Here is a 17,452-nt window from a genome sequence, read left to right on the forward strand (position 1 = left end):
GGTGGTCTGTCCTGTTGTCCCTCTGCTTTCGAGCCCCAGGCATTTTAAACGTAAGTGGCGGCTGCCTGGAACCCCGTGCGACTTCGGCCTTGCGGGCCCCGCCTTCCGGCCCCATGGCGCCCACCAGCTCTGGACAAGACCAGTCGCCCCCTCGTCCCAGTTTAAAGGACATGAATGCAGGTGCGGGGAGCTGAGCCGGGTCTGCGTGAGGGGGCCGCAGGCTGGCCACAGTGGGCCTGGCTGGGGTGGGCGAGGATGGGCGGCCTGGGCCTCGGGAGAGAGATCGGGGTACTGCCCGGTACCCTTGGTGGGAGACAGACTTGAGGGAGAGGTTCAGGGCAGGAGGCAGGAGCTGAGTCCAGGGACGAAAGCGGGCTGTCCTGAGCCAATGGGGGCAGCCACGCATGCTGCTCAGGGCCACAGCGCATGCCTGGTTCCTACCACCACCAAGGACACCGCGGAGCCACTTGTGCAGTCTCCAGAGGGCCCACGGTGGCCGGCCTCCCTGTGGCCTTGAGTTTGCCACGTTGCTAACAGCGGAGGGAGCTGTGCGGCAAGCCGCAAGGCCTTGGCTGCCTTTGGTCTTCAAGGTCACGAGGACAAGGACAGTCCCAGCCCAGCTCCCAGCAGCCGCGCCCAAGTCGGAACCCAGCTCCCACCAAATCACAACCTGACTCAGGCTACAGAATCGGGGTCCTGCGCTGAAGCCCCTGGGCTGAGGGCAGGCAGCCTTGGTCCCACATCAGCCAGGGCCACATGTGGACAGGGGTCTTTCCAGGACCCAGGGTGAGGGGCTGCCAGGAAAGACACCCCTTGGTGAATGACCCCGGTACCCCAGCTGCAGTGACTCTGACAGGTCGGCCATCACCGATCGACCCACACAGTCACAGTCCAGAACATTCCAGCACACAGAGAGCAGCCTTCCACTGCCCGCGTTCACAGCCTGAGGGTTGATGGCCAAGTTCAGGGCTCTACGGGCACACCAGAACCCAGTCGCAAGTGTGACAACTGACGTTCCCCTGTTGTGTGGCAGAGGTACAGGCATCGGAGGCCAAACCCGTAATTTCTTTTCCTTTTATTAACGGCTGCATTTCACAGATAAACCCGTCCCTCACGAGGGCGAACGTCCCAGGAGGGGGTCAGTGCAACAGGGAGGAGGCCCTGCGTGGACAGCAGCGGCCTCAGACATCTCGGCGACAAGCTCTCTTCAGCCCAGGCCGGCCACCCGGCGGGGTCACGGACACTGGCTCTGAGGGCTGACAGGGAGAACAGCCCCTCTCCGCGCTGCCCTGCCCTCCCCGGGGTGCCGAGCTGGGGGCCGCCTCTCCCGCCCGTTTCCAGGCCGGGAGCTAAGGCACCAGGGCGGCGGGAGCTGAGCCCCCGTCCGGGGCCGCAGAAGCCCTGGGCGTCAGCAGGCCAGAGGCTCGGCGCCCTCCACCTGCAGGCCCTTGCTCAGAAGGAAGGCGTCCTGCTTGGGGTCACGACCCAGGAAGTGCTTCAGCATGACACTGGCGTCCTCGGAGCCGCCAGGTCTCAGGATGCAGCTCCTGTAGTCCATGCCGACCTGCGGGGGACAGAAGGACAGGGCTGGGCCAGGGTGCTCTCTGCGATCCAGCCCACTCCTTAGTGTCCCTGGGCGAACCTCCCCAGCTCCCGGACCGCTAGGGGGACGGGTGTCTCAGGGCAGGTGTGTGTGCACGCCTGCACGTGCACGTGAGCCGGTCACTGTCCTTCAGGACGGGGTGCCTGAGCCTCTGGTGTGACTGAACGGAGGGCGGAACGCTGGCCGGTCCCCAGCCCAGGAGGGCGACGGGATGGCTTCAGGGGCACCGAGGCCACGGGCCAGGGACAGCTGTCCTCGGCCCTAGACAGCCAGAGCACCGGCATCGGCCACGGGCCAGCGCTGACCTTGCCGCTGAGGACGCCCTCCCGCTTGAAGCGCGTGTGGAACATGTCCATGGAGTACACCTCGCTCCACAGGTAGCCGTAGTACTGCGCGTCGTATCCGCCCGCCAGGTGGCCGAAGGTCGCCGGCATGTTGGTCCCTGCGTACACACATGAGGCTCCCGCTGTGTTCCAGCCTGGTCCCCAGTCTCCCCTTCATGGGAGGAGGCTTCAAAGCAGCCCTGTCAGACCCCCACCTGGAGGGGATCTGGCCTGTCATTCCAGAAAGCAGGTGCCAGGACTGACCCCCCGCCCCCGCCAGCGCAACTTCAGAAGACCCGGGGGCAAGCCGCGGCTCGCTCACACGACAGCTAAAGTTCTTCGTGAAGCCTTTAAATGCTCATGAGGCAGTCAACTGGGGCAACACTGCACACGTGAAATCCATCACCTCCCCACGCCCGTGTGCGCGCGCGCATACTCAGGCACACGTCTAGTCGCGGCCCGTACTCGGTCACTCGTCCTTTCAGAGGGCCACGGGCGGGAGCGCGCCCCGAGAACGGGCAGGGGACAGGGGAGGTGGAGGGGGAGAAAGAGGGAGGGGCACGCACAGCCCCCGCACTGCCCACTGCCCGCCACCCGCCACGCTCCACTGCGGGAGCCAAGGGCCTGCGGCGAGAAGGGAGGCCCGGGGCCCTGCTTCGCCCCAGTGAGCCAACCTCTAAGCCACCCGACTGCCTTCACGTGGTGATAGGTCCTATCTGACCCAGGGAATGACAGACCCCCCAAGGGTGGGCCGGTCTCGCAGTGCTACCTGGCGTGGCTGGGACCCCCAGGACCTCCTGGCAGAGGCGGGCGTACTCCTCGGCCGGGTCGGCGGCCATGCGCGTGTGCAGGGCCTGGTCCACCTTGGCCAGGACGATCTGGCGCAGGTTGAAGAGGCCTAGGCGGGAGGAGATACAGGGGCTGGCTCTGCGGCCCGCGGTCGGAGTGCCCGGGGGCGCGGGGGCCAGGGCGGCGAGGCCGGGGCACCTGTGTTGGCCTGCCGGGACCTGATGAGCTTCTCCAGCAGCTCCTCCGGAATGGCGCTGCCGGTCTTGTGGTGCTGCGACATCCTCAGCAGCGGCTCCCTCTCCCACACCCAGTTCTCCAGCATCTGCGAGGGCGCCTCCACGAAGTCGCGCTCCACGTGCGTCCCGCTGAACATGGCGAATTCCGCCTGCGGGGACAGGCAGGGAGCCCGGGAATGCCCCGCCCGCTTGGCCAGCTCCCACCCAGGCAGCCATGCCTGGGGGAGCCGGGAACATCCTGGGCTCTCCCCCTACCATGACGCAGCTGCTGGATGACCTCAGCCCAGGACACACAGGGAGGGAGGGAGCACGTGTCCCTGCTGGCCACCCGCGTTCCCCTCGCCAACCCGCGAAGCCAACGCTCAAAAACCCCGCCCTCCCAAAAGGCCAAGGCCTGGAAACGGGGGCCTCCAGGTGACGATGCTGGAAGGCACACTGTTTTGTCCATTTTTGTGCATCTAAAATGTTTCCTGAAAAACAGCTCTTGATCCAGGGCAGCCAGAACCCAGCGGTGGCGGCTGAGCCGCCAGCCAAGCCATGAGTGGTCTTGGGCAAGTCCTCTCAGGGACACCGGAGGGGACACATGGCCTGCCCTCCTGATCTGTGGACTCTGTCTCTGAACTGTGACCCTGTAAAATTTACTTATGACCCAGACCGACCGCCCCGGGGCTCTCGCGGTCCTTGCGCGCTCTGCCCTGTGCTGTCGGCTCTGACCGGCATCCTCACACAGTCCACTGGGCGCCCTGCGGTTTTGCACATCTGTGGTTTTGTGGGGCGCTGCGATGTTCAAAGCAGCCCCCCAGCAGGGCGCTGAGATTCTGGCTGGTGACCCTGACGTGTGCCTCACGGAGCAGACACACGCGTTGGAGAAGCGTCTTCGCGCAGGCAGTACAGACAGCACTGCCGGGCGTGAGTCGGCAGCGTGCGCCCCACGAGGGGAACTGACGCACACACGCAGCACAGGAACGGATTGCTCAACGGAGAAGCTGGGAGCGGAGGCACGCAGGAACTCGACCCCTGTTTCTCCCGGGAGAGGGGTTCAGCGCCTGCTAATGCGGTTTTGGGGACTTCGTAAAACAGAACTGCTATAAATGAGAACCGGCTGTAGTGGAAGAGGCCTAAAGGAAACGAGACGGATCCATGACAGTCGCTGGCAGGGTATTCCGGTGCGGGAGATAATCCGCGAGCGCGCCGCACAGGGAAGGGATGGGCCCGACTCCGGTGGGGGGCGGCGGCGCCCCGGGCCCAGGGCCGTGCACATGCCGGCTCGGCCCCGAGTGGCTGTGGCAGGTGAGGAGGTGGTCTCTCCCTCCCCCCAGACGGTGAACTCACAACGGACGGCAGACTAACACGAAGAGCTGAAACTATAAAACTTCTAGGAAAAAAACTTAGGATAAAACCTTAGTGTCCTAGGTTAGGAACCAATTTCTTCAACAGGACACAAAAAATGCAGAATGTGAAAAAAAAGAGTTGGCAGGTGGAAGTTCGCCAGAAAACACTGGGTAAAAGACACCGCCCCGTGCCCGCCCACGCGGGGAGCGCCACGTGCCGCAGGCGGATGGGCCGTGAGCACTCGGCGAGAGGGGCCGCACACGCAAGGCCGCACGCTGCGTGGTTCCGCGGATGTGCCATGTCCAGAGCAGGCGCGTCCCGACAGGAAGTGGGTGAGTGGCTGTCAGGGTTTAGGAGAGGACGTGAAGAGAATGGGGAACGGCAGCTAAGGGCAGCAAGGATCTTTTTGGGGTGACGGAATGTTCCAGAACTGCGGAGTGGTACAAGCTGCCCAGCCTGATGAACTGACTATGAGTCACTGAGTGCACAGTTTCTACACGCTCCAGTCCAGCCTCTCACCACATTCTCGCTGTCAGGAGACCCGGGGGGCGGGGTGGGGGGACAGACATCCAGGTACAGCTGGGGGCTTGTGGCCCAGCCACTAGGCTGGGGGCCCAGGAGCCCGGGTGAGCCCTGTCCCTGCCACCGAGGGCCTGCTTGGGGAAGTCACTTCAACTTCCTAAACCTCTCTGCCTCCGCAGAGCTCACCGCGAGCTGCCTGGGCCTGGAGCCGGGCTCCGCACTCTGGTTGCCATCACCGGCCCTCACGGGGTCACGTACCATTTCTTCCCGTGGACTGACAGGCGATGGGGCCTGCACGAGTGCCATCTGAGCACGTCACATTCACACGCCATCTAATCCAGCCGCTGTGAGAGCTGTCAGGGGCTGCACAGTGACTCCCCGAATTCCTATGTTGGAGCCCTGATCCCCAGGACCTCAGAAGGCGACTGTATCGGGAGGTGGGTAAGAGCTGATACACGAGGTCACTGGAGTGGGGCCTGATCCTACATGACTGGGGGCGTCTAGGGGGAGACGAGGACGCAGACGCGCAGGGGACGACCCCGTGAGAAGGCGGGGAGGAGACGGCGCCCACCCACTGAGGAGCGGGGCCTCCGGGGCTGGAGAGGACCCGCGTCTGTCAGGCAAGCCCCGACCGCAGGGCGCTGTGATGGAAGCCGGCACGACAGTGTCGCCATGCCCACGGCTCCATCACACGAAGAACCCGACCCGGGCGACCCGCCCCCAGGCCCCGTGACCACCCAGGGTGGGTGGGGCGCCCACCTGCGAGCAGAGCTGGTGCATCACGTGCCCAAACTCATGGAAGTAGGTCTCCACCTCGTCATGCTGCAGCAGGGAGGGGGCGTCCGGGGTGGGCTTGGTGAAGTTGGCCACCATGGCCGCGATGGCGATCTGGCGGCTCCCGTCCTGCCGCAGGCAGCCCGGCTGCAGGCCGAAGCAGGCCGCGTGCCCGTACTTGCCTTCCCTGGGGTGGGGGGGGACGGACTCCGCTTGCACCAACCCCACAAGGGCCCCCAGCTCTGCCACTCATTGACCTTGCGTCCCTCAACCAAGCCATCTGCCAACCAGAGGACCGGACACCCCGAAGGGCTCTCAGCAGAGGAGCGAGCGCCCGCGTCCCGAATGGCGTGACCACGCCTGACCCCTTGCCCCGCCCTGGGAGGGGGAGGCGGGGGCTCGCAGCAGACCCCTCCTGGCCCAGCTCACACGCACCGCGGGTAGAGATCCAGGTAGAACTTCCCGATGACGGTCCCCGAGGCCGCGTCCCTCACCGAGTACAGCTTCACGTCTTCGTGCCACACGGCGGCGTGCTCCTCCAGGTCGAAGGTCAGCCCCAGCAGCTCCTGGTAGATGCCCAGCAGGCCCCTGGTGACCGCCTGCGTGGGGAAGTACTCCTTGAGCAGGTTCTGGTCCACGCGGTAGCGTGTCTCCTCCACCTGGTTCATGTAGTAGCGCATGTCCCACGCGTTGATCCGCCCGTCGAAGTCCAGGCCTCGCGCTTCGCACTCGGCCTTCTTCAGCTCCAAGATCACCGCTCGCTCCTGCTCCCCGAGGGGCTTCAGCTTCTCAGCCAGCTCGTCTGGGGACAGAGGGGACAGGCACGGCTACCTCCCCGCAGCGGGCACCCCAAAGCTGCCGCGCTCGCCCCGCCCACGCCAACCCCCGATGCGCTGGCCATGCGCCATCTGGGCGCCGGCACCCCCCAAGAGATGGACGCGCCGGGGCCGGGAGGCTGATCGAGGCCGGTGCCGCGCCTCCTCGTGGCAGCCGTGGGGACGGTCATCGGCCTCGTTTTCATGAGGAACAAACGACAGCCAGATGTGGGTCACTCTTCCAGAACCTCAGGCTGGGAAGGGCTGAGCGGGCCGGGCACAGGCCTCTCCTCAGCTGTTAGATGAGGTCCCTCGGGCCTACGGAGGGGACAGGGGCAGCAACAGGGCGGCCACCCCGGGCGGACAGAGCACAGTTCCCAAAGGCACCAGCTCGTCATGGTCAGGGACACCCGTGATTGCTCCCGGAGCCCTGCAGGAGACGGGGGGCGGGAGGGGGCTGGTCACCCAGGAAGGAGGCCACCGCCTGGCTGGTCTTTGCCATGCTCATCTCCAAGACGTAGTCGGCGTGCGTGCGGAAGCCCAGCAGGCTGGACTTCTGGGCCCGCAGGGTCACCAGCTCCTTGAGGATGGCAGAGTTCTCCTGCAACCGACAAGCGACCAGGCCCGTGGGCAACGGGTGTCGTCCCTCCACAGGGCTCCCGGGCCGGCAACCGCCCCCTCGTGGGTCCCCGCAGCGGGGGCGCTGCTCAGACTCGGGCCTCAGTTCCCGAACGCAGGGACTCCGCCCGCTGTGTGTTTCCCGCCCTCCTGCTCGCAGCCTGGATTTCTACGTGCTTGGCCTCCACGTGGCGGGAGAGGCTTCGCAAGCCCTCGGGTCCTCTCTGGAACCACAGAGGCGGTGACCTGTGAATGGTCCTGTAGCCACAGAAAGCAGTGCAAGGGTCCCTGCTCTCCGGGACAGCCTCTGGGGGGCAGGGTGCACTGGGCCCCCACCTGGCAAGGCCTGGACCTGGCCTCGAGGCTGTGCCACGTGGCGCCTCTGGGCGATCCACTCGGCCAACCAAGCTGGAGGAGCCGACACAAAATGACATCCGCCAGATTCGTTTACAAGGAGACAAAGGCCGTTCAGGGGACGGAACCCTCCTGCCAGCACGATCGGCCCACAGAAAACAAATTACAACCCGGGGTAGCCTGGAGAGCTGCCGGGCAGACGAGGGCACTCGGGGCTGGCGGCCGGCAGCGCCGTCACCACTCTGCCCTGGGGCAAGTCTGGGGCCAGGATGGGGAGGGCGAGGGGGTGCCAGCCCCTCTCCAGTCCAGGGCGGCCACGGCCTGGGCCCGGGGGTCTCGACAGTCTAAGCAGGAAGCAGCACACCCCGCCGGACCCCGAGCTCCTGGTTCCTGGCCCGGCGTATACTGGACAACTCACGGCACTGAGCCAACAGGACAGGCCCGGCCCTCCAAGGCCCCGACAGGACGGGCCGGCGGGTGGAGCCGCAGCCAGGCCCGACATCTCTCACCTCCTTGCACCGACAGTTGAAGGCCGCCTCCACCTTCCTCCTGGTCTCGGGCACGTGGCATTTCTTCAGGAGGGGAAAATAGTGAGGGTACTTGAGGGTGACTTTGAACTTCTCGTTGTCAGTCTTTTCCAGGGAGTTCAGGAAGTCCTCGGGGAGCCCTCCTTTGGGAATGAAACCAGGGGCTTTAAAAGAGCAGCGCACATCCGGGGCTGCAGGGGTGGGCTGGGAACGGGGGTGGCGGGAGCACCAGGCCCAAACCCCAAGGGGCAGACGTGAGGACTCTCCCGCCTCGGGGACCTGTACCATCTGCATCAGAACTCCCACGGGGGCAAGAGCTACGTCTGTCTGGACCCCTGGACGGCATGGGCCTTCCAAGGCCGCGTCTCCTCCTGTGTCCTTTCTCCGTAAATGGCACCACGGTGGACACGACCTGCCCAGCAGCCCCAACTGCGCTCCCGCTAGACAGTGCCAGTGCCCTGTCCCAGCAGCCCCCAGTGCTGTGACGGCCTCCGACCTGGCCCCGCTCCTGACCTGGCCGCTCGACAGACACCCACGTGCATCAGCCTTGGCATGAGCCCGCCGGGGGCTCCTGCCTCGCGGGGGAAAGGCAAAATGAGCCTGAGTGTCCTGTGTCAGAAAAGGGACTACCAGGGACACGTCGACCTAGAAGGAGCCCTCGAGGGCGAACAAGGGCGGTCTCAGCATCAAATACGTGATGACAGCAGTGGCCCGCACCCGCTGAATAAGACAGGCCCTGCGGGCCACACAGATGCGAACGGGTGAATCAACAAATACACGGAGGCAAGAGAAAAGCTCCGGCCCACGAAGCCGCCTGACAAACGGACGGAGAACGAGGGAGTTACTCGTCCCTACGGCTCGTGGGGGGAAACGTGCGCGTCTCTCAAGAAATTATCGATTGTGAACGGAAAACTGGCAACGTGACAACGGAAACGCCCGGTAAAGAATCACCGATCAAGTAATTAAAATCCAGGAATAAAAAGGACACAGAGAGACGTCCCAAGTTAACGCCAAGTATCTCCTTTGTGATCAGAGCACCACACTCCTGCTCAGCCAGACCTGCAGCCGGAGCCGGGCCCTGCCGTCACCCCTCCCCAGCGACCGCAGCGTCTGAGGCCGGTGAGGGCATGGCACAGTCGCCTCCCCACGTGCTGGGGATTCAAGCTGCCCACATGGGCGTCCAGGCCAACAGCGAGGCCCTCGGGCCCCACAAACAGATGGCAAAACAGGCCCACGGCCAGTGCGGGTGAGCAGACGCGTCTGCCGGATTCGAGACCTAGGATTCCCCCGCGGGCAGGAAACACGTGGGCTGTCCTGAGGTGCGGGAGCTATGCAGGGGGACGCGCTGCCAGGGTCAGGGGACTGGGAACGGGGATGGCGGAGCCCAGTGGGGACAGTCAGGAAAACGCGTGCCCATGGGGTCTCTGGTGCAGCCAACCCAGAGGCCTGGAGCCACGAGGGCCTGGCGAAGGCCGTGGGACTCACGGAGCCGGGTCTCCTGGGCCAGGACCCCACACTGATCGCAGAGCTGGGGGGGACACGCGGCCTCATCGGAGCCCCTCACAGGCCGCAGCACATCCACCAGCCCTCCCCAGGGAAAGATCTAGAATCTTAGGTTTGGAACTGAGAGTGCTCCGAGCACAAAAGCCTGGGCCTAGGGTGGTCCGTGACTCACACCCAGGAGGCCCCGCCCCGGCCACACACCCAGCTCCTCCCGCGTGAAGGGCAGGGAAGTGGTGTCCTCGTTCAGATTCTTGTTGAAGTCGATGCACAGCAGACTCAGCTTCTTCTTGATGCCTTTGATTTTCTGAGGGAGAGAGGAGTCGTGAGGAGGGGGCGCCGCTGTTCAGACCCCCTGGGTCAGGCGCCCCATAGAAGAGGCGGAAGGTGCGACGAGCGGGTCTGCAGCCCGAGCTCCTGCCTGCTGCGCTGAGCGGCCTCGGGACCCGGAGCCCCTGGCAGCTCTGCGGGTCCCCCTATTCAGGAGCCCTGACATCTGCAGCCTAAGCTCTGGGCACCCTGACACAGTTCGTCGTTTGTCCCTTCAGGGTAAATCTGGTTTTCAGAAACGGTTAAAAAGGGACGCGGGTCTGGGCGAGGGGGCAACGCAGGGTCACACGGGACAAGCACGTATCCGGTCCGGGCCCCCGTTCCTGGCACACGGCTCCTGCCGCCTTCGGAATTCGCTAAGTGCCAAAGCAGCTGCAGCAGCGCCGGGGAGGTGACAGGAGTCCCTTGCGACCGCACCTGAGTTTGTTAATGAGGGGCCTTTTGGAAAGCCCTGGCCTGGGCCAGCGATGTCACCAGTTGTGCTGACATAATGAGGCCGCCATAAAACCCAGGGCGGGCTGCGACCCCTGCTGGGCGAGCGGGTGCGGATGCGGGGGAGGGGTGCGCCGGGGAGGGAGGGGCGCTCCGCACCCCGTCCCCACACATCGCCCCTGCACCTCTTCCAGCTGCTGTTCCTGAGTCATCACCTTTTACACTGACCCAGGGACCTAGGGAGGGACGCGTTTCCACGGATTGTGTGCGCCTGTCCGGTCAATGGATCGGGCCGGAGGACGGGGGGTTGTGGGAACCTCCGCTTTTCGGCCAGTCGGCCAGGAGCACAGGGGACGGCCTGGGCTGGGAGTGTGACGTAGGGACAGTCTCGTGGGGCTGGGCCCTGAACCTGTGGGATCTGGCACCATCTCGGGCTGCACAGTGCTTTAAGTTGGCATGTAGGACACCAGGCCAGTGGCGAAGTTCCTTCCTGTGGTGTCCCCGCACGGCCGGTGTCCGAAGAGAGTGATGGGGACAGCACGACGTAACGTGCTGGGGGCGGAGGTGCCCGAGGCAGCCTGCGCCCCCTGCCCCGCGAAGGGGACCCGCGGCCCCAGAGGACCGAGGCATGGCAGGTGCGGGGAGAGAGCCACCCCGGGCAGACCGCCGGTCACGGGGTCCTGGCGGCAGGAAGCGGCACCGGGCCGGGCGCAGGGCCACCCCCCACCTCGAGAGCCGCACCCACCTCCTGCGTCTCCTCGGGCAGGTGGAGCCCATTCCTCCGGCCGAGCTTGATCAGCCGCTCCAGGTACCGCCTTGCCTCAGGCCTCAGTGAGTCCTTCTGGACTTTGTCCTAAGACAGGAAAATCAAAGTTCTGTTTAGAGTGAAAAGCCGGGGCAGTGCCGAGTGCCAGGAGCAGCAGAGACAGGCTCGCTCCGATGACGCCGGCCTCTCGTGCCAGGCCGTGCCCCCACCGTGCCCCACCTGCAGCCAGACGACCCGCTGGTACACGTCCTGCCTCATGCTCATCTCCACGTCGAACTCAGACAGCTTCTTGTCCGCCTCCGTGCTGGCCGTCCGAATGGCCTTGGACGGAGACACGTGCTGGGGGAAGTCGAGGATGTTCCTCTGCACTGAAACGGGGAGGCGACGGGACAAGCGTGAGAATGGGCCCCGGGGCGCGAGTGGCGGGTGCCGACCTCAGCGCCCAGGCAGAGAACTCTGCCGTGTTGCTTGATTCATTCGGTGAACATTCTCCACGCGGGGCCCTGAGCTGGGCACTGAGGTAAAGAAACGGGCGCTGTCACCCATGTCCTCGGGGACCTCAGTCCGAATGGAAACAGATGCAGCTCATGACACTCCAAGCCAAGAAGGACCGTAACAGAGAAGGGTGGCAAGGCCGAGAGAGGCTGGCGGGACTCCACTCTGGAAACAGAGCCAGGCTGCTGGCGGCTGCAGTCCAAAGTCATACGCGGTTGTGTAATTTAAAGAGCGTGTTCACACGATGCTGAGCTGAGGAAGAGGGGGTGGCTGAGAGAGCACAGGCTCTAATGCGTGCTCTTGACTGTGACCCCCACGTGAAATGAAAACGCACGTCCACACAGAAGCCTGTGCACGCGTGCGTAGCAGCAGGACCCCTACCGGCCACGTGGGGAATCCACCCCCATGCCTGCGGACCGACAAGCAGAGATACACGCGGCCCTCGCACAGGGCAGTGTCACTCGACCGACACTCCCCACGACGTGGACGGACCTGAACACGCTGACGCTCAGTGAGAGACACTGAGGCCACACGGTGTGGGGTCCCGTTCACGTGAAACGCCCGGAACATGCCCGTCCACGGGGCCAGAGTGGGTGTCAAGGGCTGGGGCAGGGGAGGGCGCTTCTTTTAGGGGTGACGAAAATATCGTAAGATGAGATAACGGTGAGTTGGACACCCCTGAAAATACAGGGACGACCCCAGGTCGTCACTGTAACCAGGCGGGTTGCCCGTATGTGAATCGTATCTTATCAAAGCAGTTTATAAAAAAAAGCACACACTTCGCATTCGGGAGACCCGAATTCAAACTGCACCCCCGGGGTTCTGAGCCGCGAAACGGCCCCAGGTGCGTGTGCCTAGCTGCACCGCACAGACCTCTGAAGGTGGGACAAGGACAGCCCCGCTCAGTGGACTTGAGTTAAACACCGAGGGGCTCCAGGCGGGCCTGACGCTGGCTGCCCTAGAAAGAACAGTGACAGAGCCAGCTTCTGGGATTTGCAGGCTGACAAGCAACAGTGACCGCATTGAGTGTGACATCAGAACTGTGCAAAACAGCACAGAGGTTTAACCAGGCAGCTGGCCCAGGGAGACGGGCCCAGGGAGAGGCTCCTGCGGTCGCAGAGCAGAGTGAGAAGGGCTTGAGGCCACGAGGGGAGCCCGACAGTGCAGGGGACCGAAGGCCACGTCCGGACCTGACTGGTGGGCTGGCCGAGGGGGCGCCACGAGTCAATTTTAGTTTTCTTTAAAACTGCCCAGGCTCCTGAGTGGAGACCAATAAAGGCCACAGGAGCGGGGTGGGGGTTAGGCCTGAGAGGTGGGAATTAGCACCCCTGGACCCGTGAGAGTCTCCCAAGAGAGAGAAGGGAGGCTGAGGCCCACCCGCCCAAAGCCGTGGAAGGGCGAGGCAGAGGCAGGACAGAGCCGGGCCTGCAGGCCCAGCCCTCGCCATGGCGACGCTGGCACAGAGACCTCAGGGGCACCGGGAGCCTATGGTGCGAATCCAGAGGCCCTCCGCGGCTCCTAGGAAAAAGGCTTTGGCTAGAGACCTGGGGCCGGGGGTTTCCTCAGCTTGGGGTGCTCGGTCATGTGACATCTCTCGGTTTCTTGTCCTCGCGCTGTCGGCCTCTACAGAAGGGACTCGGGGAACAAGTTACATCTGTCTGACCGAGCACCTCGCTCCCCCCACAGGGACCAGACAGCCCCCAAGGAGGAGAGGAGGCTCCGGCTGGGTGGCCATGAGGACACGCGACAGACACAGGTTATCCGGGGCGCAGGGCGGCTGCGGGGAGAAGAGCAAGGGGCCGAGTTCAGCTCTCGGGGAAAACAAACACCCCCGGGACACAGGAAGCGGGGGGAAGGGCTCCCGTTTCAGGGTCGGCACCCGAGCTGGCTCTTGGAGAGGGGCGCCATTAGACATGCTGTCCCCTCCGGGCCCTCAGATGACACGCCTGTGAGGACAAAGTATGCCAGGTGGCCAAGGGGAGCAGGGCAGGCGGGGGAGGCGGCGGCATCCGCTGGGTGACTTTAACGCCGTCAATGCCTTCACTCAGCTCGGCGCCCAAGGGTGGGTGTTATCACCCCAGGGTCGGGGTCTGAGAGTCCCCTGCCCTGGTCTTACCTGTGTAGGACACCTCCACGTCAGCCAGCGCCTTGAGCGTGCTCTCGTAGGACACGTCCTCGAGCTTCTGGGAGCCCACGCGGTCGTACACGCGCTTGGTCTGCTCCATGAGTTCCGTCGTCAGCTCCCCGATCTGCTGGGCGCTCAGGTCCCACCTCAGGTAGTTCACCACGGGGCAGGGGGCCGCCGTGTCCAGGGCGGCTCCTGCGCAGGCTGCACGGAGGAGACAGGCCGGGCATCGGCTTCACATCTGGGGCGAGGGTCAGAGCGGCGGGGGGCGGAGGGAGAGGACCGCCATGTCCCCTGCAGATGCGCGAGGCCCAGGGCTTTTGTGCAGATGCACAGGGTGAGCAGTCCTGCATAGCAGGCGATTCTGCACCCGGGGACACTGGGTGATGCCTGAGATGTCTGGGAAGTAGCTATCACGACTGTGGGGGAGGGGCCAGGGATGCTGCTCAACATGCCACAGCACCCCCCCAGGTTCCCCCAGAGGGTGACCCGCCACGATGTCAGCAGTGGTAAGGCGGGCGTTCATGTATACCTGCCTTCCTCTCAAAGAATAACTGGATTATGGGGTGCAACCCCTGACCTCCCTGCTGTGACACGTGACGCTGGTACCGTGTTACCTAAAATAAGGGGGATCCTGATCACTGAACGCCCTGAGCTTTCAGAGGAAAGACCGTGGTCTGTACAACTTCCAGGTGGGGTTTGGAGCGTAAGCTGCCCTGTGCTCGCCTCCTCGCCGAATTCTCACGACAATCCTCAGCTCTGCACCCCATTCGCCATTTCATGATGGGAATCCTGAGGTTTGGAGAGTACAAGCCTCCTGCCACGACAACCCCACGGCCAGCAAGTGGGGTTCACACCCGCACAGCCTGACTGCCCCATGCTGTGAACTGGCGTACTATGTTCAACCTACCTCTGCAAATCCGCACATCTGGGCTTCCTGTGCCCTTCCCAGGGCTCCACCCTGCACTCAGGATTCAAGTTCAAACTCTTTATCAGAGTCCACAACATAGGTTGGCAAACCATGGCCTGTTTTTGTACAGCCTACGAGCTAAGTGACTTCACATGGGAGGGTGTGTGACTGCCAAGTGTAAACCACGTAGCCCTTTCCATACGGGTTTGCTGACCCCTGATCCGCATTGTCCAGACTCTAATGGGTTCTGCACGGCAGGTTAGGCCAGTCGGCTTTGCCAACAGCTCTGCGCCCAGCCACACTGGCCTTCATTCCCCAGGTAAGTCCCACTTGCCAGTCTTCCTTTCCACATTCCTCTCCCAGAGGCCCACGCCACTGCGTCCCTACAGCACCTACATATCTGGAATGGCTACACCTGCCCCAAATTATCTGAGTGAATGAAGGAATAATTAATGAATGGGCTGCTCCAGGAAGCCCCCAGTTGTGCCTCATTTTCCCCTTCTGGCACAGCGGGAGTTGAGCTGGGCCAAAGTGCTCCTGGATGCCCTTTCTTGGAACATGGAGGGTATCTGCAGGTGCTGCTGACTCGGGACCCGTGTTTGGTGTCTCTAGGGAAGGGTTGAATGGCATTATCAACATTGGGGGCTGGGTCATTCTCTGGGGTGAAGTGCTGAGCAGCATCCCTGGCCCCCACCCACTTAATGCCAGGGGCACCCTCAATCATGACAACCGCGGATGTCTCCAGGCATCACCCAGTGTCCCCTAAGGTGGCACAATCAGCCCAACTGCCAACCATTGATATACACTAAGAGGAGGAAAGAAGGCTTTTAAGTCAGCGCAGGTCAGATTTTCTGGCAAAACTGCTGCAAACTTGGGGAGAGTCTGTTTGCAGAGTACTTTGGATTTCAAAACTGCCGAAAAGGGATTGTGTGTCTATACTAAATTCAGTGGTAAAGAAGGGCTCCGGGGCTCAGGGAAGGTGATCAGAAAAGCCTCCTGGAGGAGCCAGAATCTAAACGCTGAGCAGACCTATTCATTCCATAAATATTTACTGACTGACCCCTAGCTAACAATCCTGCAGCACACACGGGAGACAGCATTCCTGCCTTCCTGAGTCCTCCAGAAGCCTCGCTGTAATTATTATCATTAATACAATTATCACCATCATAGTAACAGACTGGAGAATGAACTGGGGGAGGACATTCCGGGAGGCACCACACAACAACCTGGGCAATCTTCTAAAACCCCATAAAGAGATCACATTGCTCTCCTAACGAAAACCCTCCCATAGTGCCCATTTGCCCCGAAAATAAAAGCTGTGATCTAGCCAGAATGGCTCGTTACTCTCCAGACGCCTTACGCTTCTGCCTGCCAGCCTTTGCCCTCACAGTTACTGCCACGTGGGCCGTTCCTACCCGAGGCCTTCGCGGGACAGCTGCCTTCTCCCCCATGGAGCCCACGCTGAAATGCCACCTCCTCCCAGAAGCCCTCCAGGGCTGCCCTCTCTAAAGAAGCGCCGTCAGCCGCGGCACTGACCGCTCTCTAAAGCCCTCGCTCGCTTCCTTGCTTGCTGAACGTAGGTATCGGGCTCTGGAACTTCGTCTAGAACTCGTGGTCTCCCCCAGAGTCCGCCCCGGGGCCCGACGCGTCCTGAGCAGGTGCAGTTAGTTGGCTGAAGGAGTGAAGCTCCGGAAAAGCTAGTTCATTCATTCTGCCACTGAGTGGACGGGGTCCCCGGCTCGCCGAAGTCCCCACCCGCCAGGGCCACGGTCACTCAAGGGTCACTCGGCTCCGCTCTTAGGCCCAAGTCACGACCTCAGGAGGCACGAGGGAGCAGGGGGCGCCAGGGTCCGGTGAGCTGGGATGCACCGAGGCGCGGCCGGTACCTGCGGGGGGCTTCATGGCGTGCGGGTGTGCACCGGAGGCCTCTCCCTCCACCTGGTCCGCGTCCGGCCGCCTCAGCCGCGGCAGCCAAGAGCCTCTGTTCGCTCAGTGGCCACGGCCGTCCGGACTGAGGCGCCCGCCGCCCGCGCGCCCACAGAATGCTGGGAGAGAGCGTGCGCCGGGGCACGCGGCGCGCGCCCGCCTCAGCTCCTCCCACACCGCAGCCGGCTGGCGGAGGCGCGGGCGCGCTCAGCGCATGCGCTCCGCTGCCCTCCCCGCTCATCATTGGCTCTAAGCGGAGAGGGGGCGGAGCCTCAGGGTGGTGGAGGAGGGGCGTTTCCACGGAAACCCGCACACACAGGGTTCCTTGAGCAAGGGAGCTGCGGAATGTTTGTGGCTATGTCCGCCAGTACTTCTCCGCCTGGGCTACTATTTCCCGTATTAATTTGTACTTGCCCCCATTCCACCTTAAAACGAACAAACAAAAATCCCAGAAACGTAAGCAATTATCACTGAGAAAGCTTCAGTAAAGAGATCTAGAACTTCAAACAGTGGGTGTTTTGGAACAGTGCAGTAAGCTGAGCTGCATGCAGTATCGTCGGTTAAAACAACAAAATCTTAAACCATCTAAGGTACCTGGAAAGAAAAATTTACTAAAAGTAAACTGGGGGGGGGGAATTTCCACCTCCTTTAGTTCTGTAGATAGGATAAAAAATGAATCGGGAGAAACTTCTGTCAACTTAAGCACTAGTGGTCAATTGTAAGTCAGTCGCCTTAGGGAACTTCTCATCACTCATCCTCTATTAAGCACACCAAGTTTAATTCTATGTCAGTCTTTCTTGTCACTGTTCCCTGTACCTGGAGTACTTTTCCTTATCCTCCCTGCACCTGGAATGCTTTTCCTTATCTTCCAAGTCCACATTTAAGAGTGCCTTCCTAATCATCGCAGCCAATTCACCTCCCCAGTCACGACCACGACAGTCCATTTTTTCTTCACAGCCCTTGCCATTAAGTGAAGTTTAGTAATTTATGTACTAGGTTACTATTTCATAATCTGTCTACCACAGTATAAGCTAATGATAGAAAACACTTTAATAGTTTTTACGGTTGGTTTGCG

The 17,452-nt window shown here is 62.6% G+C and overlaps 1 protein-coding gene across 1 annotated transcript; it reads right to left on the minus strand.

The window, feature by feature from the left end:
- Window positions 1-1,059: 1,059 nt before the first annotated feature.
- Window positions 1,060-16,495, minus strand: THOP1 (thimet oligopeptidase 1). The gene is made up of 13 exons (XM_016163552.2): window positions 16,338-16,495; window positions 13,533-13,745; window positions 11,141-11,289; window positions 10,901-11,008; window positions 9,598-9,700; window positions 7,876-8,036; window positions 6,860-6,995; window positions 6,015-6,381; window positions 5,565-5,766; window positions 2,914-3,100; window positions 2,696-2,824; window positions 1,909-2,045; window positions 1,060-1,564 (listed from the first exon to the last, which is right to left on the minus strand). The coding sequence occupies exons 1-13, from the start codon at window positions 16,351-16,353 to the stop codon at window positions 1,409-1,411; spliced, it is 2,064 nt and encodes a 687-aa protein (XP_016019038.1). The 5' UTR covers window positions 16,354-16,495; the 3' UTR covers window positions 1,060-1,408.
- Window positions 16,496-17,452: the final 957 nt, after the last annotated feature.

Source organism: Rousettus aegyptiacus, unplaced genomic scaffold (genome assembly GCF_014176215.1).
Source record: "Rousettus aegyptiacus isolate mRouAeg1 unplaced genomic scaffold, mRouAeg1.p scaffold_m13_p_16, whole genome shotgun sequence".
NCBI classification, from domain to species: domain Eukaryota; kingdom Metazoa; phylum Chordata; class Mammalia; order Chiroptera; family Pteropodidae; genus Rousettus; species Rousettus aegyptiacus.